The sequence below is a fragment of the Lepidothrix coronata genome, unplaced genomic scaffold (assembly GCF_001604755.1).
Source record: "Lepidothrix coronata isolate B3197 unplaced genomic scaffold, Lepidothrix_coronata-1.0 Scaffold86, whole genome shotgun sequence".
Classification (NCBI taxonomy): domain Eukaryota; kingdom Metazoa; phylum Chordata; class Aves; order Passeriformes; family Pipridae; genus Lepidothrix; species Lepidothrix coronata.
The window spans coordinates 3,188,790-3,215,817 of NW_016690266.1; the positions used below are offsets into that span (position 1 = coordinate 3,188,790).

At 37.4% G+C, this 27,028-nt stretch overlaps 1 protein-coding gene across 8 annotated transcripts in view; it reads left to right on the forward strand.

The window, feature by feature from the left end:
• The first annotated feature begins 3,683 nt into the window (after positions 1 to 3,683).
• The window catches only part of SLC35F5 (solute carrier family 35 member F5), a 31,231-nt gene continuing 7,886 nt past the window's right edge, over positions 3,684 to 27,028 (forward strand). The window contains exons 1-16 of one of the 8 annotated variants that reach the window (XM_017820923.1): positions 3,684 to 3,740; positions 6,831 to 6,901; positions 8,454 to 8,533; positions 10,947 to 11,088; positions 12,251 to 12,394; positions 14,648 to 14,710; positions 16,172 to 16,253; positions 17,572 to 17,762; positions 18,917 to 18,998; positions 19,772 to 19,859; positions 20,438 to 20,502; positions 20,857 to 20,961; positions 21,422 to 21,581; positions 23,088 to 23,178; positions 25,489 to 25,643; positions 26,096 to 26,184. In XM_017820923.1, coding sequence (XP_017676412.1) covers positions 10,954 to 11,088; positions 12,251 to 12,394; positions 14,648 to 14,710; positions 16,172 to 16,253; positions 17,572 to 17,762; positions 18,917 to 18,998; positions 19,772 to 19,859; positions 20,438 to 20,502; positions 20,857 to 20,961; positions 21,422 to 21,581; positions 23,088 to 23,178; positions 25,489 to 25,643; positions 26,096 to 26,177 — 1,443 coding nt within the window. In that variant the 5' untranslated portion in view covers positions 3,684 to 3,740; positions 6,831 to 6,901; positions 8,454 to 8,533; positions 10,947 to 10,953 and the 3' untranslated portion in view covers positions 26,178 to 26,184. Of the gene's footprint in view, positions 3,834 to 5,174; positions 5,196 to 5,854; positions 6,153 to 6,830; positions 6,902 to 8,453; positions 8,534 to 10,946; positions 11,089 to 12,250; positions 12,395 to 14,647; positions 14,711 to 16,171; positions 16,254 to 17,571; positions 17,763 to 18,916; positions 18,999 to 19,771; positions 19,860 to 20,437; positions 20,503 to 20,856; positions 20,962 to 21,421; positions 21,582 to 23,087; positions 23,179 to 25,488; positions 25,644 to 26,095; positions 26,185 to 27,028 lie in introns of those variants that run through there. The other 7 variants (XM_017820924.1, XM_017820926.1, XM_017820925.1 and 4 more) reach the window with 7 other exon arrangements.

Sequence of the window (27,028 nt, forward strand, 5' to 3'; positions counted from 1 at the left end):
TTTAAGTAGAACATATATGAGCAGAAACTAAATTCAAATACTCTTGATAAGTGCAATTTATCAGGTCTGTAAAAAATAGCAGATGTTTCATCTCATGAAAATATTACAGTGCTCCTGGGAAGTAGATGTGATTTTGCTTTGCCTATAAGAAGTGCTATTTATGTAACTAAAATATGCACAGCAAGAAAAATAAATATGCAGTATGCGTATATTTGCAAGATACATATAGTTTTATGACATGTATTTACCGAAATCTAATTCCTAAAAAAGGAACTGTAAAAAAAAAAAAAGGAAATCATTCTTATAATAGTTTCTTTCAGAGAAGACACAAGATCATCATGTGAACTTTTACAATAGGAAGAAAATTACTTAATCAAGAGCTAAAAATACAGAAGTCCTGTAATATTTCTAAGTGCAATAAGTACAAATTTCTGGGCTTCTGACAATGTTGACCTGTTTTTCTTCAAATGCTTCAGGAACCACAGCACAAGTGTCTCATCCTGTGATGAAGAGAATCTTGGCACTCCACTTTAAGGACTCCAGTTCTCTCCTGTTTGCATGTCCCAGTCTAAATGTTTAAAATTAAAACATTGACAAAGTAGATTTAACTGTGTTGCAATGTTGAGATGCAAACTGTGTAGCCTCCTAAAGAAGAAAACTCACATACAGGAGAGGACACATGGAGTTACACCCAGAAAGCTTGTTTTAATTCAGTTGGGATTTCATGTGCTTTCCACTGTCAAAGGAAGAAAAGACAGAAAATCTGCATATCAGTTATTTTGCTATCCCTAGCACCAGCTACTGCCACTCACTGTGGGACAACACTTTCCAGGGGCAGCAAACCAAGCCAAGCTTTATTATGCTTGTTCTCAAAGATGAATTCCCCTTTTCCAGAGCTTTTCTATCAAAACATTAACAAGTAAGACAGAGAATCTCAACTGTCCCTGTTGCCTTATTTATCTCCCTGTTCACAAGAACAAACACAGCGTTTTTCTTTTTTTTTCTAATACAAAACATTCACCCTATTTTAATATAAATTATGCATAATATTCTTCAATATATTATTTAGTAAAAGCACTATTAGCTATAAAGAAGTCTTACGTGTAGTTTTTCTGTCAGAGTACTGTAGTCATAACTCTTTGGTTGTCTTCTCAGGTTTCGCCGCTTAATAACTGGCTGACCTTGGATAAGCCATGTAAGTTTACTGAGTCTCACTATAAATACTTAAAGCAAAGATCTGCGAGACCCAACAATGCTGTCAGATGTACACACATTTTTTGCAATTGCATTTTGTGTAATTCTCAGCTCCTCCAAATCCCACAGAATGCACTATTTCAAGAGCAGTGCTATTTTCCTGCAGCTTTGTCTAAGAAATTCATTTTTCCTAAAATCTCTTTCTGAAGCTGTAAAGAAAAAATTTCATATAAAAGCACCATACTGCACATTTTGGCAATATTGGCTTAAAGGTAGATGTTAGTGAGGACAGAAGCACAACAAATCAATACACTATCATTTATAATGTATACACTCGAGAGTACATCAAAAAAGGGCAGTTTGAACCAAAAGTGTAATTCACTATATTTCCTTGTGTCATTTATGGTATAAATGCTTCAGGGTAGGGATTGTATCTTACTACTTTTAACAATCAGTTTTATGAGGCATCAAGCTTGTTAGAAGTCTCTTAGGGATATTATATGCCAATTAAAGTACAGCTATATTAAGAAATTAAGTCTCACATAAAAAACCCAAAGCAGTTTGAGACTAAAAGTGCTTAAAAGTTTTTTTCTTTTCTTCTTAAGAAGTAACTTTTGTTTATATATAGGAAACAATTCAAACCCAACAGTAATACCCAGACAGATGATGATGACATAATATTTTTATATGAGAGATAATGGATTTTTTCAATCACTAACTTGTAGGAAGGGTGAAATATCATGACTTCAACACTTTGTAAGTATGAATAGCACTTAATAACTTCACAGCTATACCATATGTATCACCTAATTACAATTTAACATCATTTACCTTTCTACTCATATGTATACATTGCTTACTATTATTTCCTAGCAGTTTTTACTGTAAAATTCCCAAAATATGTAGTAGTTACATTTTAAAAAAATCTTTATTTCTGTTAGCAGGTGAATACCGAATAATCTGGAACACATGACATACACCATTGGTTATCTTTAGGTTGATATTATGAGCTCAGTTCCTAAATACGAATCAACACTGACTACGAGGAGGTAACATGGACTACAAAAGCAGCAGAAACACAACCGGAACCTGATTTTGCGATTTCAACTAAGCCTATGATAGTTCTTTTTATTCACTATTTTTGGTGCATTTTGTCTAGTTTCCTTTCACAGCTTGTTAGTCACTACCTTACACATCTCAAATTTAAGGGAAGTCTGCTTTAATATAGCTTATACATCTACACAATTTCACTTTTTTATACTATTAAAAGTGTGTTATGAAGCAGATATTTTGAGAATTTAATTAGTTGACATTACTTCCCAGTCCCATGAGATTTTGTACCACAGAGTGTAAAGATTATGGTAACTATGAAATAAAGGTTCCACCATCTCACTGCATTTTAGGACATTTCTCAAGGGTCTTGCAAGTTGGTTTTTCTTTCTTCCCTTTTTTTTTTTTGACAGACTAGTTTCAAGCTCCATCCCACTTCTCCATCTCTAGTTCTTCAGTCCGTGCTCTCTTCCTCTGCCTTCTCTATTCCTTCATATTTTAGTTTCTTTTCCTTTTTTTTTTTTTTTGACCTGCTTATCTCAGTGCTTTGGAAAAGCCCGTATAAATCCTAGATAACTGCCCGTCTATAGAGAGGGAGTTCTCCTCCATCAGAGCTGTTCTACCCATTCCCATGGGTCCAGCTCGACGGAACAGCCAGTTCTGGTCCCAGGAGCCGAGGAAGAGCTGCCCGGGAGCCGCAGGGGATGTCCCACGCCTGGTGGGACCAGCATAAATCCGGGTTTACCACCCGCTGTGGCTCTTCCCGCTGTCCCCCAGTTCTCGCCGGGCCGGAGAGGACTCCGGGAGAGGAGCCGGAGCCCAGCGCGGCATTCCCGGCAGCGGAGCGGGGTTTCCAAGTGGGACATGGAGAGAAGCTGCTCCCGCCCGTCCCCGGCCACGCCCGGGCACACCGCGGTGCGGGCACCGGGACCGCAGCCTTTGGCACAGCACCAAAGGACAGACAGGATGGGAACGGGGATAGGGATGGAATTGGGGTTGGTCATGGGGATGAGGGTGGGGACGGGCATGGGCATGGGGATGAGGACGGGGATGGGACTGGGATGCGGATGTCGAAGGGTTTGGGGACAGGGATACAGATGGGGAAGGGGATGAGGACGACGATGGAATGGGGATGAGGACGACGAAGGGGATAGGGACGGAGACAGAGATGGGGATGGGAACGGCGATAGGGATGGAGACGGGGATGGGGATGCGACCGGGAAGGGGAGTGCGGCCGGGGATGGGAAGGCGGCCGGGGATGGGAACACAACCGGCTCCATCCCCGCCGCTCCCATCACGGGCCCCTCCCGCCCATCTCCTCCCGCAGCCAGGGCAGGGGCGGCGAGCTGCCAGCCGAGCGGCTCGATGGGGCCGTCCCGAGGGCGGGGAGGGGCGGTCGCTCGCGGTCTCGGCGATGGATTAGGGGTGTCCGGCGCGGGCGGGCGGTGCCGCCGCCGGACGGAGCGCGGGGGGTGCCGGGCCCGGCGCGGCCTCAGGTACCGTCGGGAGGGACCGGCCGAGGGGAGAGAGAAACCGCGGGGCTGCGGGCAGCGAGGCCGGGAGGGAGCTCTGCCCCTCGCCTGGGTCGGGTGTGTGTGTGTGTATGTGAGTGAGTGACTCGGTGCCGCCGCCCCTCGGCCCCGTCCGCCTGTGACAGCGGCGCGGGGAAGGCGCTCTGCGCTCCCCTCCTCGGGCAGCCCCTGCCCGGGATAGAGGGGGTGCGTACGGAGGAGTCCCGCTCTGCCCAGAGCCAGCGTGTGTCAGGAATAGTGTGGCAGGAGCAGGGAAGTGATTCCGCCCTGAACTCGGCACTGGAGAGGCCGCACCTCGAGTGCTGTGCCCAGCCCCGTCACCTCTCACTGCAGGAAAGGCACTGAGGAGCTGGAGAGAGTCCAGAGAAGGGCAACGGAGCTGGTAAAGGGTCTGGAGCACAAGTCCTCTGAGGAGCAGCTGAGGGAGCTGAGCGGAGGATCAGCCTGGATAAGAGGAGGCTCAGAGGCGACCTTATTGCTCCCTACAATTTCCTGACGGGAGATTTTAGCCGACTGGGGGTCGGGCTCTTCTCCCGGGCAGCCAGTGACAGGACGAGAGGACACAGTCTTAAGTTACGCCATGGGAGGTTTAAGTTCGACATTTGGAAGAAATTCTTCACAGAAAGGATGATTAAACACTGGAATGGGCTGCCCAGGGAGGTGGTGGAGTCACCGTCCCTGGAAGTGTTTAAGGAAAGATTGGATGTGGCGCTCAGTGCCATATTCTGTTTGACACGGTGGTGTTTGATCATAGGTTGGATTTGATGATCAAAGAGGTGTTTTCCAACCTGATGGATTCATTGATTCTGAGCTGGCACCGCTGTCCTGCCTCTCCTGGGGTGTGTGTGGGGGTCTGTGTACCCCCTGCTTGGGCTGCAGCTCTCTTTGCTCCAGTGGTCTCTAGTATTTTAGCTGCAAGTGCAGGATACTTATCTTTCCTCTTCCAAGATTCCAAGGGCTTGATCCACATTTCTTTCTCCTCAGGAATCCACTTTTCTCTTAAGTGCATTAAGGAGACTTACTCATTTCCTTCCCTCTCTTCCCGCTACTTTCCCCCAAAGATACCAGTGACAGGAAGGAAGGAGGAGACCCTCCCTTAACTCTGAGTGTGGTGATTCTGCCGATTTCTTCTGTGCCTGGAGGGCTCAGCTTTCAGCTGCTAGTGTCCCGTTGAAAGCTGCCCTGCTGGTCCTTATCAGGGATACGTGGCTGTATATCCTGTGACAAAGCAGATATGTTTAGTCCTTGCCCTAGACAAGATTAGATCTGCAGCATGTGAAAGGGATGTCATATGTAATCCTCAGCTGATGTTAAATATATAGCTACTGGTGGCTCGAGATTGCCTGGTACGTGGTAACACCTTGGCAGCTTGACATGGGTTTTTTTCTTCTGATGTTCCTGGACGAGCAGGAGAAGGAGGTCAGTGTCAGTTCCATTGTCAGCTTTTACTCTGCAGACCTGAAACTTGCGTGTTTCTAACTCAGTGCGGTCCGAGTTGTTCGTGTCCAACAGGGTCACAGCCTTGCTGGGGTGACATGAGAACGAACTGAGAACTGTGTGCTTGGATACTCTGGTAGCTGGCAAAGACTCTGAAGTATGCAATAGGTTAATATTTTGTGTTACTAGTTCTATGTAAGAAACGTTGTTTCATGAGTTTTGGGTAAGTGCTGGATAGGAAGCTTGAATTTCAGGTGTTCTTTTTATCCTTAGCTACCAGGATCCAGCTGTACCATGACAGTTTGACAGTATAACTGTTACATTGTGTAGTGCCAGATTCCTAAAATGTCTCTTTATGTTAAGCTAAATGCTCTTGTTTTGGTAATACAATCAACGTCCTTTCTATTCAAACTTTGGTGTTGTATAACTTTTTACTTAGCTAGGAACAGCGATCTCTTGTTGCAGTACTCAATACTGGCATGGAAAACTTGGCTTCTTGTTTTCTGGATCTTTTGCTTCACTATATTTTAAAGATCCTACAGGAAACTTTCTTTGAGTAAAAATGACAGGGCTGTTGTGAATGTAATAGTTGTGTTGCATAAGGCTCAACTTTCCACCTCTCCTGGAGATTCTTGCCTTTTTTCTCATCTCGTGACACCCTTTTTAGTGGAGGTCAGGGCTGTGTTAGATTAACATTGATTTAATGTACGTTTCCTATAGGTGTAAAATGAGTTTACTTTCAGATTTTTTTCTGGTTGGAGTGAAAGCAGTGTCTCTGTTTATCTTATCTCAAAAGTAATCGAATGTGAAACAAGAGTCACCTGATGACAGCACATGTCAAAGGGGGGAGGAGGTTGTATCCTAGAACTGGTATTATTGGAGCAGCCGGTATAACTGGAAAAACTAAACCCATTTCTTCTGTGTGCAAGCCTTATCTTGGTATGTTGTCTTTCAAATTGTATATGAAATAATCTTGAGTAAATACAAGGAAGAATTTCAAGTTGACTTGCTCGCACCATGGTTTGTGACTGAGGTGCTGTTCTCGGTCTCTTGTCATTCTTGTTATGTACTCTTTGATTTTTTTATTTTTCTTTTGGGGCAGGAGGGGCTGTATTTTCCTCATAGAACAGCCAGATGCAATACTTCTGTTTTGCAATTATTTGGCAGTTCTCTGGCTTATAATGTTCTCTTCCCTAACTGTCAATGCAATAGAAGTGATTTCATAATTTGTGAGTTTCATGTGATTTTTCTTTTTTTTGGGTGGAACTTTTAATGTGGAAAAGTGATAATCTGCACAAAGAAATATTTAATGCTATTAAAATAAGATTACACATGAAGTGTCAATGATGCAGTTATACATTCTGCCCTCAGAAGTTGCTTGTTGCATGTTTGGAACAGCAGAGTTTGACAGGCTGCTGAGCCTGGTGGCTTTAGTGCAATCATCTATGTGAACATACATTGTAGACTACATAGTGAGACCATTTTTTGTATTTTTTTTGGTATCATAAATTAAAGCAGTGACTCTGCTTACATGATCTAAAATACTGCAACATTTTAAAACCAAAGTAGAGTGTCATGACAAGAAATGTTAAGTATATTTTTAATTTTTTTTTCCAGAAGATCTTCATGTAACTGGCTTAAAAATGGTTCCACAAGATGACAGCACCAAATCTAAGACTGTGGAAATGGTAAATAAATGAATAAGAAAAACACTTTAGAAGATCTCCATGCTATTTGCTGAAAATTATGACAATATAAAGAAATGCCTTTTAAATGAATATTCCTTTAAATGTCAAATTTTCAGTGGTATATTTAATGTTACACCATGTGGAAAGCATATTTATTTCCTAATAATGGAAACAAAAGGTGAACATGCTGAAGTTTCTGCTGTATTTAATACTTTTAGACCGTCATTTCTATTTCAGCCTATATGTCTTCTGGTGGCTTAAATTTATCATAACTTGTGCACTTTTGTAAGGGTAAAGCCATGTTCTTAGGGAGAAATGTCTTGGGCAGTTCTTGGTTTAGGTGTCAGATGTTATGTCAATATGCTAAACCTTTGTCCTTATCCTGAAATGGGCTAATTACTGGTAATAAACAGTGAACAGGGTTCTGTGTGATCAGCTCCAGTGAGAACAGCCCACAGTAGATTGTGCGTGCTGATAAAAGGTCGGGTATGTGTCTGGCATAACAACTGAATTTAAGTGCAAGTTCTGCACCTGGTCACTTGAATATAACTAAAACATGGATTAAGTAGGGGCGAATAGTAAGCAACTGAATGGTATCTTTCTGTTAGTGATCTCTGTGTTAGTGTACATGGAGGGAAGAATTTTTAAGTATTGCTTTCTTTTTATTTTTGTTATTGTTATATTTGGTTCTTTTGGGTGCCTAAATTGGGCATGTTCAAACTGTTTGAGCTTTGTATGAATAAAAGTCTTCTGGTTTAAGTCTTGGTTATCTGAGATACTGATCTTAATCTCTAATTGGGTTGGTAGTGTAAGAAGAAAAACATGACTAGCAGCTACTCTTTGTATGTGAGGGCATTGAACTAAACAGGTGTTCAGGATCTACAGTGAGCTTAGGCTTTGTGGAATAGGAGACGGATAATCACATGCTTATGTCTTAAAAATGCAAAATACATCTTCCAGTTTGTTTATTGTTTTTTGTTGCCTTTTTTTTTTAATCAGCTATAGTGATTTAGTAAACCGTGTGGAAAAGGTTTGAACTTGGTGGTTGTTGAGCAGTGTGTAAATGTTGAGTTCAGTGGGTTTCCACAAGACATAACATGGAGATGCCTTATGTTTCTAGAGTATATTAAGGGCAAAAAGCCTATACACTCTTCCACTGCCTTCCTAACTCTAACATTTAGATTCTTTGCTTAGGAATGTGGGCTTAACAATAGAGCCTTTCTCTGCATAGCTTAAAAAAGTCAGAATTTAACATCATCAGGCTCTTGTTTCTCATGTGAACCTCTTTAATTAATAAGGAAGGGATCATGTTCTTTGAAATATCAAAAGTAGTAAAGTTAAAAAAGCTGTTTTCTTGTGATTCAATACTGTCCTAGCATTTTTTATGAAGGTCGATTCTTAAGGTTGTAGACCTGTCTGTCCTCAACACTTAGGACTTGAGCTGCAGCAGAACTTATGGAACTCAACATTTTAGAAAATGTTTTGCAAAGAGACGTGCAATATACAGATGTACACAATGTTTTAAACTTTGCTTTTTTTTTTTTGATTTTAGGAGACTATCTTCACTTTGACATGATGTGTGAAGCTTTTTAGTCAGCGTTTTTTCTTTCTCTTTTACTGTTATTGTGAAAGGTACGTATGAGAAAAGTAAATCTTATTCTTTTGTGTTCATTTTTGTCAGACCATATTGCCCTCAATGTACAGAAGCCAAACATAAAGAAATGTGTGGAGATGTATGTCATTGCCAGTTCATCAGTACTGGTACTTTGTTAATTAGTAGGACAATGTATCTGTCTAAAACTTCTCAAAATAGTAGTTTCTATCTGTCTTTGCATTTTGTGTGATGTTTTACAGGGTTTTAATCCTGTCCTAAAACTTAGTATATCAGTTTCCATAGGGTTCTGTTTTTCTGCTGAGCATTTTGGGTGTTTTAAGTATTGCCTATAGCTTGAAGGTGCATCGTGCTGCACAATGAGGACTTTGTACTCACCCTTTCTCCATAAGCTTTTTGCCTTGTTATGGAAGAATCAAGCAAAGGGCTATATTAGGCACACAGAAATGTTAAACAGACACTTTGTAGTCAGATGGAAAGTAATAGCTGCTCTTACTGTAACATACAAAAAATTTCAACTTCAAGACATAATTATGGGCTCTTTATTTAGAATTTTAGAATCTACTTATCGTGAGTACAAAAGAAATGGTGCAGTGTGTAGTTAGACTGTGAATAACTTTATATATAACTTCTTCTCTAAGAAGTAGTGGATATTCTGTCATTCTTTACTTCCTTCCTGCTGAGGGACCTTAGAGCAAGGGATTTGTACAAGCCTGATGTAGACAAGCTGAGTACAATACTGAGCAACTACAGACTGTGCACAATATCTTTGCATGATCTCTGTTCACAGTGTTTATGTGCTATACCCTTTGAAGCAGTTTGTGGTGAGAATAGAAAAGCTGTAGATGTGAGCATCTGATGTAGAGACATCCAGTTTATCAGGCTACTGCTGCTCCTTCCTGTCTCCAGCTGTATCTCCCCCTCCTTCCTGCAGCACGTAACTGGTGGGAGACAGGAGTGGGTTCCGTTTCTAGTACACCTTAATACTGTTCATGAACTGTGCTGTAGCCTGACATGGTATGACATTTCTTCCTTCCAGCTCATTTAAACCCTTTCATGCCCACCTTCCATTTTTGCTTCCTATTATGCAACGTCATGAGCAATTTTTAGGCTGTATATAATATAACTTAATGGTTCATAGGCTGTTAGTCATAATAAAATGAAGGCAAAGTTTGTAGAGTATAATATGTAGCATCTATTAGACCAATTCATAAAACCTGAAAAAACCTTTATAAGCTTTCAAGCATGAAAACCTTTCTGTTAGTTTGCTCGAGTTTAATACACCGATTTATTCTCTCTTTGGGAACAAATGTTTCTCCTTTATTCCTTATCGAGTAAAAACTGTAATTCCTTGCTGAGCCTTTCATAACTTTGCCCCTCCCTACTTACAGACTTCTGCTTTCTTTTGTCAATCCCGCCATTCTGTCAGGAAAGCAGAGTAATTATCCAGAACTGATGCCCACACATGGAATATATCAGCATAGATCTAGTGGTATAATTACACTTCAGGAACTCTGCCTGTTCATTTTTCTTTGGAAAGAAGCCCTTTGAGAAATGGAGGAAAAAGCATCAAGATTTGAACATGGCAGAAACTGTATTGTAAAGGAGAGGCATGAGTCAAACCAGGAAACAAAGCCATTATCTCCAATATACTTGTGCATATCTGGGCATTTGAATCATTAACCTGAGGAACAGGCTACTCTGGAAAAAAGAAATGGAGCTTCCTTACTGAAGACATTGTGACACTGTCTTTTTCATAAATAGTTTTTAAATAATGAAGAGATAGTAAGTATTTGTAACTTGACACGTGGAAAAAACAAAGTTTAATTTAAATTCATCAAACTGTTAGCAAAGTAGATCACTTCTATTTACTGGGAAAATCAGGAGCTGCTCTGTAAAGGTGACTTTTAAGTTTACAATCAATGTTTCTTCTTTTTTTTTTAAACTCTTCATGGTTTGAGGGATCATAATTTACCCAAATGTCCTGCTATGACTTTGGAAATGTTTGTTGAATACTTAAGTTTAAACATGTTTCTGACTACCTTTAGCAGAATTATATTTGACCCAAGACATCAAACTTATTTCTACTGTCAGGTATCTGAATTTACCAAAATATAGTAGTTTCAAATTTAGCAGAACTTGTAACCTAGAAATTCCAAAAAGGCATTGTATGTGTTACCTACTTGTGCTTACTTTCAGTGCTAGAGCAGTAGATAAATTCTCTAAAAGTCAAGATTTGCTTTCTGATTGCCCCAATGAAAATTTCTTGCCATATCTGTCAAAGATCTGCTTTTTAGCAAGCACAAGCATATGCGTACTTACATATGGGTCCAGTTCACGTATATGAAACGCTTGTCCTGCTGTTTATTGGGGGTTTTTTTGTGTCACTGTTTGTAATCTTTTGGTGTTTGTTTCTTTATTGACCTTAACCAGGTTACAAATGGTGTGGGTTTTTATCATGAACCGAATGAGCTCCCAGAGCAGTTCATCCGCTCAGCGTCGGCGACTGGCTCTGGGAATCGTCATCCTCCTCCTCGTTGATGTGATATGGGTTGCCTCTTCGGAGCTCACTTCTGTAAGTACTGCTCCACACATCTTAAAGGGAATGTAGAAGCCTGTTGAAGAGAAAGATGCAGCAGAAACATAGTCACTCAGACACTCAGTGGGTGGTGTTGTGTAATGTTCAACCTTTTCAGTACGGGGAAGGTGATACCCTTTGGGTTAGTGAACCAGCCTGTATCCACTAAAAGTTACAAGTAAGATCAACTCAGTGACTGCTGCTTTTGAGACAGAAGGTGTTACTGATGACTTTAAAATAGAGCAGCATAAGCTCATAACTACATACTGTAAATAGGGAGTTTGTTTTGTTTATTGCCATAATGATTAAAATAATGCCCATATGTTTCCCAAAAAGTAGTAAAAAAGGTGTAACATGGCAGGCTGGTGGTGGATTGTAGATCAGGGCATATAGAAGTCCAGAATGAAAGGACTCAGGTCATGGAGTTTAAGCCTTGTAATTGCATCTAGTTCATATGTTCACCATATTGAAACTTTGTGGTATTTGCTTCCTGTTAAGTTTTAGGACTTAAAATAGAGCTTTAGCAATGGAAATTGAGTTTTTAATAAATTCTGATCAAATTCGGATTTCTGAACTGTCTTTAAGTTGTTATGTTTTATATCAGTCTTGAAATTAAACATATACAAATGTTTGTGCTTAACATGTTGTATTATTAATAAAACATTTTTTTCAATGAGCCAATGGAATCGCTATTGATACTGAAATGTTACTTAATCAAAGTAATCTTCTCTAATTTTTTATTACTATATTATTGCTTACAAAAGGGGTCTTTAATTTAGAAAATATTTGTATATAAATGTATTTTCAGACCTATTTGAGTTCAGTGGCACATAAATATATTACTCGGTTAGATACAAGTAATAAATAATTTTTTTATGGTGACATTATGTTCTACAAAATGGCTCAGTGCCTTCTTGTTGGCAGTAGAAATAGCTTGGAAGGGGGTACCCCCAGAACAAGTAGGGCACGTGGTTGTTTTGGTCATCCCTGCCAATGTTCATAGTGCTGTCTTTTTGGGAACCAAAATATGTATATATATATATGTATATTATATAACAAATATACTGTTCTGGAGTATATTCTCACACCTGTTCATTCATTTTTGTGAATTCTCACCTATTTGGTAATTTTGGATACTACAATTATTTTCTTTCCACAGTATGTTTTTACAAAGTACAACAAACCTTTTTTCAGTACGTTTGCAAAAACATCCATGTTTGTTCTATACCTCTTGGGATTTATTGTTTGGAAACCATGGAGGCAACAGTGTACTCGTGGGTTTCGTGGAAGGCATGCAGCCTTTGTAAGTATCATAACTCTGTAAATGTTGTGGTATTTGTTTAAGTTTGTATGAAAAAAAGCTTAAAATAGGGACTAGAGAGGAACAAAGTTTACATATTTATGAAATAGTACTTTCAGAAAAGTAATTATAAACTGAATCCTAGCACAGGAGGACATGGCAGTCATAGTTGTCTTGTGAAAGAATGAAAGGAAAGGAAAAAGCAATATGAGATGTGCCAGGAGTCATAAGAAATGCTTTACTGGGCCAGACCATTGGCCTGTCTAACCTGGTATTTAATTGTGGACAGTTGCAGAATATAATTCCTTTTAAGAAGAGCTAATGAGCCTCACCACTGCTGTCTGTTGCTGCTCTTTTATTTCACCTACCACTGTAAGCAATGGAATCAGAATTTGGACTCTGTAGTTGATTTTTAGTACTGACTCTTTTTGTCTTTGGCACAACTATGAGCTGTTTGCTAAGAGGTTTTGAGGGTTTTGAAGTTATATTTAGTAAGGGTGATAGAATTATGCTTTTGTTGTTGTTAATACTGGGTTTTTATAGCCTTTATGCATGAGTGACCTTCTTTTGCCCATTCTAGAGCTAGGCATAGTTTGTGCTAGAGTCTAAAATTATTGTTATATGACAGAAATTTTTTTTTTTTTTTGCAAGGAAATTAAGAGATGCTGGGAAGGGCACTTGTTCTGTGCCAGTGTTTCAGAATGCTGAACAGCAGGACTCAGGAAGCAGTGAGGCATTTGGCCTGATATTAATCTTGCATTAAAAGAACAGAAAATGTGATCCAAGAACATGCTGTTAATCAACATGTTGTTATAGAAATGAGCTTATATGAAAGGAACAGACTTCAGATCTTCCGGATATATTAAACTTCACTGATAGTGACACTATCATAATTAAATTTAAGTGTTACATGACTTTTAGCCAAATTATTTTTATTTAAAAAACCCCAGACCATAAAGAACAAAAATAACCCCAGAAAAATAAACATTTTGGGGTTTTTGTTTCAGATTTTGAGTTAAACACAAAGAACATTTACAGATGGCTGATATCTTGACATAATCTTTTTGCTAGATCAATGCCAAGTGTCAGTGCATAGTATGGCACGTGTTAGACTTGATGTTGTTCAGGATCTTCATAAGATAATCAGGACATAAACAGAGCTTACAGTTTCTTTATTGGCAGTAATGTCAAATTAGGGTGATGTGCAGAACAATTATACTGACCAAATTTATTAATCTGAGCACATAAGTAGAATAATAAGAATAAGATGCTGCCTAATGTGAGTTGTAGTGGTTACATTGACCAGCTGAATCTTGTGCACTGCTCTCTTTAAGAGAGATAGTATGAGCTCATGAACTGGACAGCTATGAGTAAGAGTGCTCAGTCTGTCACGTGTGTGGCACTCATGACACTGCTACTGGAATCTCACTATTTTTCCTTTCTAATCCTATAAAAAATAATATTAAAATAATTTGTAGGAAATAACCAGTACTTTGATGTTAGTCTATTTCAAAAGAACAGTGCAGACAGGACTGTAGTGTGAAGTTAGAAGACTCCCTCCCTCCCAAGGAGTGTAGTTAAATATTCAACTGTATAATCATTATAAGTGCCTTTAAAATGCCTTGTGTTTATTAATCTGGAACAAAAATACATTTATAGGGTTTTGTTTCAATAGTGATTGCTTGGTTAAACACTCACACCTTACATTTAAGTCCTCTTCCATATTAGAGGTTTTGTTTAATAGATTGCTACCTTTGTTTAATAGATAATGGTGGAACAGCAACCTGCAGGTCAGGGAACAGTGGTTGGTATGGTGCAGAAAGAAAGGGGGAAAGTGGTACTTGACCTCATCGTAATTTAAGTGTTGTTGAAACTGAGGCAGAGTCCCACATTTTTATGCAAAGGAACTCTGCCTCAGTAAAATGAAAAAAGAAGCAGCTTGCTGTTAATTCCTGCACATGTGAAGCATGTCTTGCTAAGACTAAACTTAACAGGTTTTGGCTTTCTTAACAACCTCGTCCTGCATTCATACCTGAGTAGTTGAATTCAGTGGGGTTCTCCAAGAGATACAAGGAAATACCAAAATTATTTACTGAACTTGTAAGCCCTCTTGGTAATGGGGAGGAGGGCTGAGGGGAGAGAGGGAATTGTGACAGAAATATGGAAAAAGTAATTAAAAAACTTATTCTGAAAACAATTCAGTTGTTAATAACTCTACCTTGATAGTTTTTATTACATTTAAAGTTCTGTAATTAGTTTGCAGATGCTGAAGGTTATTTTGCTGCTTGTACAACAGATAACACTGTAAACAGTTCTCTGGTAAGTGCCTGAATTTGTGAAGATCAATGCTTTACAATAACATGGCACCACTAACCTGAATTACTGATTTTAAAATATGGTAGTCTTCAATGTTAAAGTTTTTGGCAAAGGGGATTGGTAGCTTTTATGTTACTAATAAGTGCTGCAAATGATGACATGGCTTGTTATAAGAAATACAGGTTTCTCAGCTCAATAAAACACTTTTGAATGTTTCTGTAGCAGTTTGTCAAAGAAATACTATGTCATACAAAGGAAACCTTTAAATATTCAGCTCAGTATCTGCCAAAGCCACATATGGAGAGCTGGTGGTAAAGCCAAATAGTTTTCAAGTCTAAAATATACAACAGAATCATTCAATCAGTGGAGTATTTTGTACACTGTGATCCTGCATTGCATTTTGAGAGAGAATCAGACTCAGTTTCAGTGTCAGTCCTGATAAGCTGCACTGCCAGGCAGCATTTTTGGGGTGATTTTCATCATCCAAAGATGACAGTTTGTTATGCCCCTGTTGATCACAGATTACTGCTTAAACAGCGTACCTGAATCAGAGGGCCACATGCAGAAGTGTATCCGAACTACAAAACTTTTAAAGTTTACACCATCTCTGTAACAGAGTAGGGGGATGCAATTGAGTTAAAGAATTATTTTCAGACATATTCTTCGTTTGATTTTTGTTGGGTTTTTTTTCCCAACTTTATCTATCTACATTTAAGAATAAAATCTTAGTCTGCCCGATTTGTTCAGATCACCACACTCTAGAATATTGGACAATTTTGCATTAATTTAAACATCCACAAAAATTCTGGTCCTTAACAAGGAGCCTAATGAAAATGCAACTACCAGATCTTTTCCATTACTTCACTCTTTGTGATGGTTTGAACAGCACGACTCTTACAGTTTATTAATTCAATCTAAACAAGCAGTTTAAAACTTGTCTTGTTAGCAGAAGTTTTAATTGCTTAAAATACTTCTAAGTGTCTTATATGTTGGAGTTCCTTTCCCAAAGTTTTTTGACGTTTAGTTCTAGTTTGTGAGAAAATGAGAACATAGTAATTTTTGTATATATATTCTGTATTTTCTAGTTTATGTTTCTAATTTAAAATTTGGACAGAAATTATAGTTCTAATAAACATCTGTGATATTGATCAGTTATTTGATAATTTTAAATCAGTAGGTTTGAATTTTCTGCTCATAATTTTTGTGTTCATGACGATATACACAGAAGTGCAGTGTTCTCTCTGAATACTGCATTTTACCAACATGTGCAAATACATTATATACATTATGCGTGCACATTTTTGACAAGTCTAAGCACTGTGTTCAAACCCACTTTAAGTTTGATTCTGTTACTATTCACCAAGCTTTTCTTTATTTAGTTTTCAAATTTGCTAGATTAGTTCTACTGCTTATAATTTAAATATCCCTCTTAACTGTATTTTTACTTATACTGATTCATTGCAGAGTGAACCTTTATATGTTCCTGTAAAGTTTCATGACTTGCCAACTGAAAAAAATGGCAGTAATAATAGTGATGCAGAGAAAAGTGAGTAAAGACTTTTGGAATGCTGAAATGTTAGTTCTTTGGTGAAGGAAGTACTTTCCTCTTTACTATAACTGCTGTCATGTTGCAGGTCTCGCCTCCCCCTTTCCCCCCCCCCTTTTTTTTTTCCCTTTCCTTAAATCTCTTATTGCATGAATTGCAGTCTCATATATTTACTTTCAGGTAGAGAAAACATAGGCCTGTCGTTCAGTTTACCTTTCTTGGTCACTACAGATCCAGCCTATGTTTATCTCAAGGGACCAACTGGGTTCAATACTTGTGATTCTTTCCTTCTGGGCTTGTATGACCAGCAGCAGTGAGTCAGCCTCTGGAAAAACAAGCTATTGTCCTTTTTAGAGCAGGAGCAAAGCAGTCAAAGTAAGAATTTTAACAGTCTATGTGCATTCTGATTTTATTTAAGCCTCACTATCTTGTGATAGTATGTGAAACAGGCCTAATTGTCCCAGACAGTTGTAGAAAAGTTAACTGTCAAAGAAGGCAATTATCTGATCCTCAGCAAAAGAGTCCCTGCTTATAAAAGGCAAAGTCTCTTCTTTAATTTCTAGATGTTAAGAACCACTTTGGTAGCCCCTGCTGTCCTTTGACAACGTGCTCCAATCACTTCAGAGTTGTTTAAGCCATAGCTTTTCCCTTCACATTTTTTAGGAAATAAGGTATTTTTTCATATTGAATTAGGATAACATTTACATGTAGTGTGTAGTGTAATGTTTTCTTTACACAGAAAACTGTTGATACTTACAATACACTTATGAATAAGAGCTGATCCTGGTTAGCAAGATTAGTTAGAGGGTGGTTTTCAGAAGGGCAAGTGACTTTATGATCTCTGCTAAGCTTTGAGGTCTGTTGGACTCTCATCTTCTGAACGAAACATTATCCTTACAGTTAGGTGTAGTTGTGTGCAAGTTTGGGCTGTTTGGCTACTAAATAATTAAAGAAAATCTTAAGTGTAATATTTTATCAATATGGAATAATTCCTATCTAAAAATTTGTTGTTACCTTATGTTGGATTTTTTGACAGGGAGCAGAGATGATGCTTTTCAGTTAGGTTTTTGTGGGTGGACGACTGTACTGATTGAAAACAGTAATTGTGCTTTGTCTTACTAGTAGCTTCTTGAATAGCAAAATACTAGCGTTTAGTAAAAAATAATGGCATGTCTTCTATTTGGATAAAACCCTGTTATTTGTGTAGCATTGTAATCAATGCTGTATTGGAACATGATGGTTTTGTTTACATGTTGTGTCGGCTCAAGAAGTTTAATGATAATATGAAGCTTTTTTCTTTCTTTTTTTCCTTCTCCAGCTCCCAAAAAGCCTCGTGTAAGGTTCAGTAATATTATGGAGATCCGACAGCTCCCATCAAGCCATGCATTGGAAGCCAAGTTGTCTCGCATGTCATATCCAACAGTTAAGGAGCAGGAATCAATATTAAAAACTGTAGGAAAACTCACTGCAACTCAAGTAGCAAAAATTAGCTTTTTCTTTTGCTTTGTGGTATGTTCTCCATTCTTTCAGAAACTTACACATAAATATCATTAAAACTTGTATAATATTGGTGAAAAAGTATTGAGGTGACTTGTATTCTTAAAGCCTTGTTTCATAAATGTAGTATAGGAAGTAAGACTTTCCTGGTGCTGGACATGAAGGTGCAAGATTTCCTTATGAATCTGTTGGTTGCTGATATTTCTGCATCATGCCTCAGTTCTGGGGGGAGAGAGAGGTAACAGTGGCATGATTTTTGAGACAGTAAAAATGTAGAGAGCAGATCAGTGACACCTTTTCCAGAAGCAGCTTCACTGATACTGCCAAATAGGTTCTATGTAATGTGGACCCACCACAGCTTTTGCTCAGGAAGTGCTGCTCTTTAAACATTATTATTATTACTGTCATCATCAATAATAATAACACTACTGGAAAATGGTAATTTAATTTTTTCTAGGGTAGTGTTTTCATATTCAAAACAAATCCTGTTTATGCTGTTCAAGCTGTTACTGACACGTATATGTATTTCTTCTTGGGCTGTATGAATATTTCCACATAAGACTAGAGAGTGGTTACTTCCCTGAGAATATATCTGAGATCTTATTAATGAGATCTCAATCAATAAATGAGTAAACACTTGCCATTTTATTCCTTTATGAGAGAATTAACAAATATTTTTTAGGTATTGAATAGAAGTGATGCTTGCTTTTTACAGTAGAGATGTGTCCAGGGTTTTAAGTACTCTAAAAATTTAAACTCATTAGGCTGACTAATGTTCCGTGCGTTCCTGAAATTTCTTTGCAGCCCTTGCGCAGTTATCATCTGGAAGCACTTCCAAAACAAGTTAAAAGTACCTTTAGTTACTACAGAATAGCTATTATAATGTCATTTTAATTATGTTTAGGTTCTGAAGTATGTTATTTCATTATTAAACATGTACTTTTATATGGTTGGTTTGGGCTAGTTCTAAGTGCGCTGCTATCTTTTAATGTACTTTCCCCTTTAATAGAAGTTAGAAATCACTTTAAGGTAAAAATCATGTTCTGGTTTTATTTTTGGATGACCAGTTGGGGTTTTTTTTGCTTTAAGTAGAATTTTATTGCGCTGAGCAACTTAAGCTCTGTTGCTGCTACTCATATAACACAATTATTTTTCTTTTTCCCCAGTGGTTCTTGGCAAATTTCTCTTACCAAGAAGCTCTGTCAGATACCCAAGTTGCCATAGTTAATATCTTGTCATCAACCTCTGGTAAGATTTATTTACACCACCAGATATGCCTTCTAAGGCTGTTTATAACATAAAAATCTATTTGGCTACAATGGACTTGTGTAATGTTTTACCTGTGGTTTTGGCTTAAAGCCATTGAATATGTGCATTTAAGAAAGTCATTATATATTTGCAGAGGTTTAGGGTACCTTGATGTTCTCCTACTTTTTGAGTTTGTGTGTGTATTTCTGCAGTTATGTCTGTGTATTAAAAAGATATTTTGGGAATGTAATAGCTCTAAAGGAAAGGTGGTATAACTGTTTATCAAAATAGATTCAGAGCAAAGCTTTCTTGCTAATGATTGTTTTTTAAAAAATGGGTTTAGAGGTAAAGAACTTAAACCACTTAAATATTATGCATATCATTTGCTTTACAGGTTTTATGCAAGGCTCTAATACAAGCTTTAGAGTATTTAAACTATGTGACAGTACATATTTGGAGAATTAACTGTTTTTGGTTTATAAAGTCAGTTTTAGAAACAGAATTATACGATCTGTCACTGACTTTTCTGACTTATTGCAGTTTATTTTGTTAGTGTGGCTGGCCTTTTTCAGAGCTGAGCATGTATTTGCTTATCTGAGGATTCACATCACAAGGTGTTAATTTTCATAACAGTTCTGACTAAAATGAAGGATGCTAAGAACACATAGTTAAAACAAGTACATGAAATATAAAGAAGAAAATGTCTGTGCAGTTTTCTGAACAAACTGGTGGCAAAACATGATTTTATAAACTTCTCTTAATTTCTCTTGCAGGGCTTTTTACATTAATCTTAGCTGCAGTCTTTCCCAGTAACAGTGGAGATCGGTTTACCCTGTCCAAATTATTAGCTGTTATTTTAAGGTAAGATAATGGGATAGAACATTTGGTCAAAAATTGTCTGATACAGTGAGAGGACAACTGTACCTTACTATACTTGTGGTATCTGTGACCATAAATTCTACACATCACTTTCTTAAAAATGGTCGTTTTACAGATAAATTGAGCAAGTTGAATTAAATCTTTTTAAATACTTCATATCATAAACAGGTACCAAATCTCATTCTCCTGTAGGAAATTAAATTAACCAGGTTATTCTTGGAAATAAGTGAACTTATTTTCTTCCTGTTTAATTATTTTATTTTTGTGTAATTGGGGAAAAAGGAAGTGGTTTGACATTCAGTGTTGTCAGCCTGTTTCATTAAATGCCTGGTGTATTGTTCTGGATGTTAAAAGTGGGGTTGGGTGGTTTGATTTTAGCTTAGGATCAGGCCTTAGCAATAGAGAACTCCTTTTGGCTTTCCAGAAGTGGGTTTTGATTAAATAAAAATGCCTAAAGATAGAACTGTATTTTTATGTTTTTCTATCTTTTTTTTTTTTTCTGTATTTGTCAAAAAGTTCCTGGGTTTAAGAAGCCTTTTGCATTTCTTTTCTTTTGCTAGCATTGGTGGTGTGGTACTTGTTAACCTTTCTGGATCGGAAAAATCTGCTGGAAAAGATACAATAGGTATTAACTTACAGTTTTTAATCCTGGAACATGCAGTGATGAGTACCATCTTCTGACAGTACTAAGTAGTCATATAGCAAGCTCCATATTTCTTACTCATGTAACCTTCTACAATCTGGCTTTTTAGTTTGAACTTCTGAAACTTGTCATTTATGATAATTTTCCACCCTATGGATATAGCTTAATTGGGAAAGTATTTACATTTTTGAGCTCTACATTTTTCCATGCTTTTCATATATTAAGGGATTCTGTAATAAGCAGTTTCTGAGTGATGGTTTTGTAATAGATGTGTGTTTAGGGGAGTTGATCCTACTGTGCCTAACATGCTTAGCATGTCTTTTTCCATCTTTCCAGGTTCCCTGTGGTCTCTTGTAGGAGCAATGCTATATGCTGTGTACATAGTAATGATAAAAAGGAAAGTAGATAGAGAAGATAAACTTGACATACCAATGTTCTTTGGTAAGACTAAAAATAACTCTATTCAATGTTTTAATTCAGTGTGTAATTAAATTGTTTGCTCTCAGGCACTGAACTGTGTATCGGGGGCTTAGAAAAGCCAAGGAAGTAGAGAAAGCCTGTTATTCCTGTTAGGAGTACTTTAGGTACTGGTTGTGTGGATTGTTTCTTGCTTAAAGCCTTAACAATGAGTGGTAACACTACCTGTGGGAATGCAGACAGCCCCTTTGACTTAATGAAATTCTATAATTTTATTTTATTTTCAATTTAAAACCTGTAAATATCTGGTGCAATTTTTGTTTGTGAATTTCAGGTAAAGTTTCTTATATTCATTTCATTTGAAAGATTTAAAATACTGCTTCATTGCTTGGTTTTTTTGTATGCATGTTGTCAGTTTAGATGAAATTTTGGTTATGTTGAAGGATATTCTTTGCGATTTACATAAAACTGTTTTTATACTCAGGTTTTGTAGGGCTGTTCAATCTGTTGCTGCTGTGGCCAGGGTTCTTCCTGCTTCACTATACTGGGTTTGAAGCATTTGAGTTTCCCAACAAACTGATATGGATGTGCATTGTCATTAATGGCCTTATTGGAACAGTTCTGTCAGAGTTCCTCTGGCTGTGGTATGTTCTACATACATTGAATATGATTCACATAAATTATCTTACCTGTGTTCTCACATGTCAAAATGTCAGATTGTCTGGGTAGGTGGTTTTGCTTTGTTTTTAAATTTTTTTCTGTCCGTATATGGAGCTTAAGTTAGAGGATGTCACTCATCATGTCACAGTGTCCTGTTAGAAAGCCACAGCTAATTTTGAAAAGCAGGTGATTTGGTCCTGTAGTATTTATTAAAATCCTGTGTGCATAGCTCATTTTAGAATTGACATTTTGAGACAAAAACACTTTGTGGTACAGAGTTGCTGTAGCAATAGGAGAGCATGAATTTCTGTTGTAACAGTTCTGTGACAATACTGCATCAAAAGATGTAGGTGGAGTTCCATGAAAACCTTTTTGTTTTCTTTGGGGGTGTTTTTTTTTTTTTTTGTGTGTCTGTTTTTGATTTTTTGTTTTTTTTTTCAGATTGAGTTTAAAGTTATTTAGGAAATCTAATCATGATAATTTTTGTTTATTGGCAAACTCTTACACCAGTCCTAATTATATATGCATTGTTCCTTTGAATTAAACTTGTTTATTGATGGAATATTTCTGTGGTGTTAATGCCATCCTGTAAGAGTACACTGCAGCTCAGTATCTAGTAAAAAGGTTAAGTGCAATATTTTAATATAGGTGAAATAACAAACAAACAAAATTTCCCAAAACCCCAAATATTGGCTCTGGTCCCAAAATCAAGTATTAGGATGGGGTTAAGTACATGGATGTGCACAGTCTTCTTTTTGTGCAATTACTCAGAATGATAATCCAGTCAATCAAAGCATTAGCTTTATTTTCAGTTCCTTTTTCCTAGAGTTTTGGACTGGGACTAATTTCAGGGCTTGTGCTGACATCCTCCTTTTATCTCTCCAGTGTGCCACTAGTATGGTCCTCTTCACTTTCTTTGGAAGTAAATAATGCCATTTAACCTACTTGTTTACTCCACCCAGCCACATACTGCCAACTATATAATGTAGGGATAGGTATGACTTAATTTTAAGGGTTTTTTTAACCTGATGATAAGTTTTTATAGGTTTCTGTGCCATTTATTCATTTACAGTTTTCTGGTGGGCAGGTTGGTTCTAATTCAGAAGCAGACAGTGCAGAGATACAGGAGTATTCTCTTGTGCTATAGAGAACCATGGTACAGAAGCAAAATACAGATTTTTCTAGATGAAGTTAAAGAATGTGAAGTAGGGAATTTTCCATCATCTCAAAAGGTTTATATGGGAATTAAACCTCACCCCAGAAGACATCAATTGTCTAGTTAGGAATTCTAAGCAGTTTCACAGATGGAGTGTGGGCGTGTGAGCTTTAATTTTTAATTATTAAAACAAACAATGACTGTTAAGCTTGATCAAATGCCTTCCTCATTTGATGTGTTACTTTGTCTTTTAACTTTTAAATAAGACCTTTGTATTATAATTATTATTTATTATCATTATTATTTTATAACTTATTATTTCATTGTCTTTCAGGGGCTGCTTTCTTACCTCATCACTGATCGGCACACTTGCTCTAAGCCTTACAATACCTCTGTCCATCATAGCTGACATGTGCATGCAGAAGGTAATGTAATTCTACATTTTGAGCATTATTTCTTCAAATTAAGTGGCAGTATTATCTTTATTGATGTATACAACGAGCAGTATTTTACTTCTGTCACCTGTTAATACTTGTTGAACTGCATTGTGATTGATGGTCTCTTGATATTGACAATTACAGTAATTTTGCACTTGAGAGTGTGCTCTTGCACAAAATTGATTAAAGTGCAGCTTGTATGAAAAGTACCCAAAGTCATCAGCAGTACCTGGCCAGATACATTACCTTGAACAGGCACTTTTCAGAATTAAAGAACACCTGCAAATACAGCACATCTTAAATTCATACCTTTACAATTACAGAATTGTATGGACTGCTTATCTTGAAAATACTCAATTAGTGACAAACCCAAAAACCTGCGGGTTTACCACAAAGGAATAAAGCAGCTACAAGAAGTTCTTTACTGAGATGATAAATCTCTATGTGAATTGGGGAGCAGTTTAGTCAGGTAACAGTTTAGCTAAAAATGATATCAATAAAAATGGGCAAAACTGACCAAATGTAGAACTAACTATACAATACTGCTGAAATTTTGAGCAGACTGGTGGCCTTGCTCTGCCAGCTGCTGCTTGGTTACACTGCTTTGATGCTCATGACTCTTGTAGCAAATGCAATTGCTGTTTATTTTTGAGGTCTGTGCAAATAGAAGTGTGAAAGTATGCAAAGAGAAAATTGCTGCCTGTGCCTGGAACATGGCTTAACTTGAGCATTCTCTGAGTAGGGTCTTCCCCAGAGCAAGTGGAGTTTGTGCATTATCTGTGGTGGTTCAATTTGTGACTTGATTTCAATCACCACATTTGAGGTTTTCCTTTTGAGGCTTGTACTTGTTTACATGGTACAAGAAATTAGTCAAGTAGACTTTGAGGTTTTTTGTAGAAGTGCATTTGTGCAAGTGTGTCTCTGTTATACGAACATCAAAATATCCCAAGCCAAGCCCTACAGTTGCTGAAGTCTCAGGTGTCCAAATTGGGCTCATAGAAATTTAAGCTTCGAGCTGCTCCCTTAGTGCCTCTGGCCAGCCTTGTCTTTACTTAAAAGGAACCTACACAAGAATGCCACTGTCATGACTAACAATGTAAAGATTGAAATAGTAATATATGCAGTCTTCGTATGACTGTCAAATGGCGTGGTAGTTATACAGTGTGCATAATTGCTGACTTTCTGGATGTTATTCTGTAATAATCTAACATAAATCTGAATCTTAAGAAATTACAACCAAGTTTTTGATGACTAATTAAATATTCCTTTTGGTAATTTACGTGTTTCTGAACTTCTGTTAGAAATCACTAAGAAAACACAAGGCTTAACAATTGCAGTTTATTAGAATTTTGAGAGTGACCATCAATGTTGGGTGCCAGATTTTCTCCAAATTCTTCAATTTTGGATACTTTCTCCACACGAGGGTGCTGTGCCCACAGTTTATGGCTCTGTCATCCTGAAAGGCAGGTCCCAGGCCGATTGTGCTCTTCATTTGGAACTGTAGAACCATGCAATGGTTTGGATTGAAAGGGATCTGAAAGATCATCTAGTTCCAGCCCTTGCCATGGGCAGGGACACCTTCCACTAGACCAGGTTGCTCAGAGCCCAGTCCAACTTTGCCTTGGACACTTCTAGGAATGGGGCAGCCACAGCTTCTCTGGGCAACCTGTGCCAGGGCCTCACCATGCTGTAACCTCCTATAATTTTAAGTTTTAAACAGTATCAGAAGGCTGCTACTGAGTGTAGTAATAGATAGATAAAAGTAGCAGTATAGATACAAGTAGAATTTAGTTTAAATTGGGCAAATAATGTGCCCTGCCTTTTTTTTTAGTTAAAAAGAAAATTACTGTAAATTTGAAGTAACAGAGTCTTTTTATGTGCATTGAATTCAGCAGTTACTGGTCAGTGACAGTATATTCATAGTGAATAGACAGGTGCACAAATCTTTCAGGTGAGATCTCTTATTCAGGATTTCTGAAGTGTCTAGTTTCTCCTTGGTACCAGAGAAACAGCTAAAAACCTAAAAATGAGACTCTTTGGAAATAGGAGTCTTCATTCACTTCACAATGCAAACAACGTGTTCCATTGTAAAGAACGGATCAGTGGAAAGATATTAGCAGCAGCAGTGGTTATAGAAATTGTACCAAATAACTCACCCAGTGTAAAATAACTCAAACTGCATCTCAAACTTACAATAATAATCTCAAACTTGCAATAATAATTATCCTAAATATACAGCATATCCTTTTTTTTTTTTTTTAAACTGTTGAGTGAACTACGTTTGTGTTTTAATTCCAGGTGCAGTTTTCCTGGTTATTTTTTGCAGGAGCAGTACCTGTATTTTTTTCTTTTTTCATTGCAACTCTCTTATGTCACTATAACAACTGGGATCCAGTGATGGTGGGAATCAGAAGAGTTTTTGCCTTTATCTGTAGAAAACATCGAATTCAGAGGTAGGACAGTCACAAAGTATTATCCTATCTCTTCTCCAGCCTTTCCATTAACCTATATTTTTTATAAGCTGCAGTACTCATACTCTATTTATTTTCAGCTGATTTTATATTCAGTAGTACTGATTTCTTAATAGTAGTAGTTGCCAATCCATATATTAACCTCTGCAATGCTCAGAAAATGGAAAGATGTGAAGTCTTTTTACCTTTTAAAAGAAATTTCCTAGTGGCTATCACAGTTTTTCCCCTTAGTGCCTCTATGTTAATTGCTGTACCCAGAACACGCAGTGAAAATTGTGCAAACTTAAGTGTACTTGATGAACTTAAGGGGTCTTTGCATGTTTTTAATGGCTGCAGTTCAAACAACTAGTGTATTTAGTTAATTACTTTCGCTCCATAACAACCAACTTAATATTACTGTGTTACTTTAAATAAATAAATTTGTTTCTTTTAAGAATGCCAGAAGAAAGTGAGCAGTGTGAAAGCCTCATTCCTATGCATAGTGTTTCACAAGATGGAGAAAGTTGCTGTTCATAGACAAAAGGTATGCTTAAAAACCTCAAACAATACACAGAAAGGTGAGGATTGGTTTCCATGGTGGCATTTGTGTTATGCAAGGACACATTTTTAAAAAGCATACGGTTAGTCTTGTCCTGTATTGCTGGACACAGTTTTGAAGTGTGTCGTCAAAATTATTATTCATTGCCAAGCATTATTCTCACATTGATACAGTTTTTGGTTAATGGTTTTGAAATGTGAAGCAGTTTTTAATTAAAATGTTCATATAAAATTGGACATGAGTCAACAAACCAGAAGAAGCACACAACTTCTTGACATGGATTATGTGTGCGGAAGAGAGCTGAAGTAATTATTTCACTCCTTAATGCTGTTGGGGTCTCCATTTGGGTTACTGCAACCGTTTAAGGAAGTTCAGAGAACATCACCAGACTTTATCATTATGGGTCGAGAAAATGGAAGGGAGCCCTTGTGTTTGTAGTTGACAAGAATTAAGTTGTTAAATTCCATTAAATATTTGGGCAAATATTTCTCATGATAACCATGGGGAAACTGGACTAGAAAAGCTAAAGAGTTTGCAAAATATCTCTTTCTAAGAGGGGGTTACACAAACATCTAAAAGGAACATTACATGGTCAGTACAGACATAGTTTAGGACTCTCCTAGCCTTGTGCATCAGGGCTTTAGTTTTCAAATAATGCATGCAGAATTACATTAGAAGTATATTTTTATTTTCTAATATTGCTTAAATCGAATAAAGAAATTGAAAACATTCTAACCAAACCAGTAATTGTGATGTCTGAAGCTTAAGACATGGACTTATTTCTTTTATTAGTAAAATGGAAACAAATATACATGGTGATTCTTTTTTT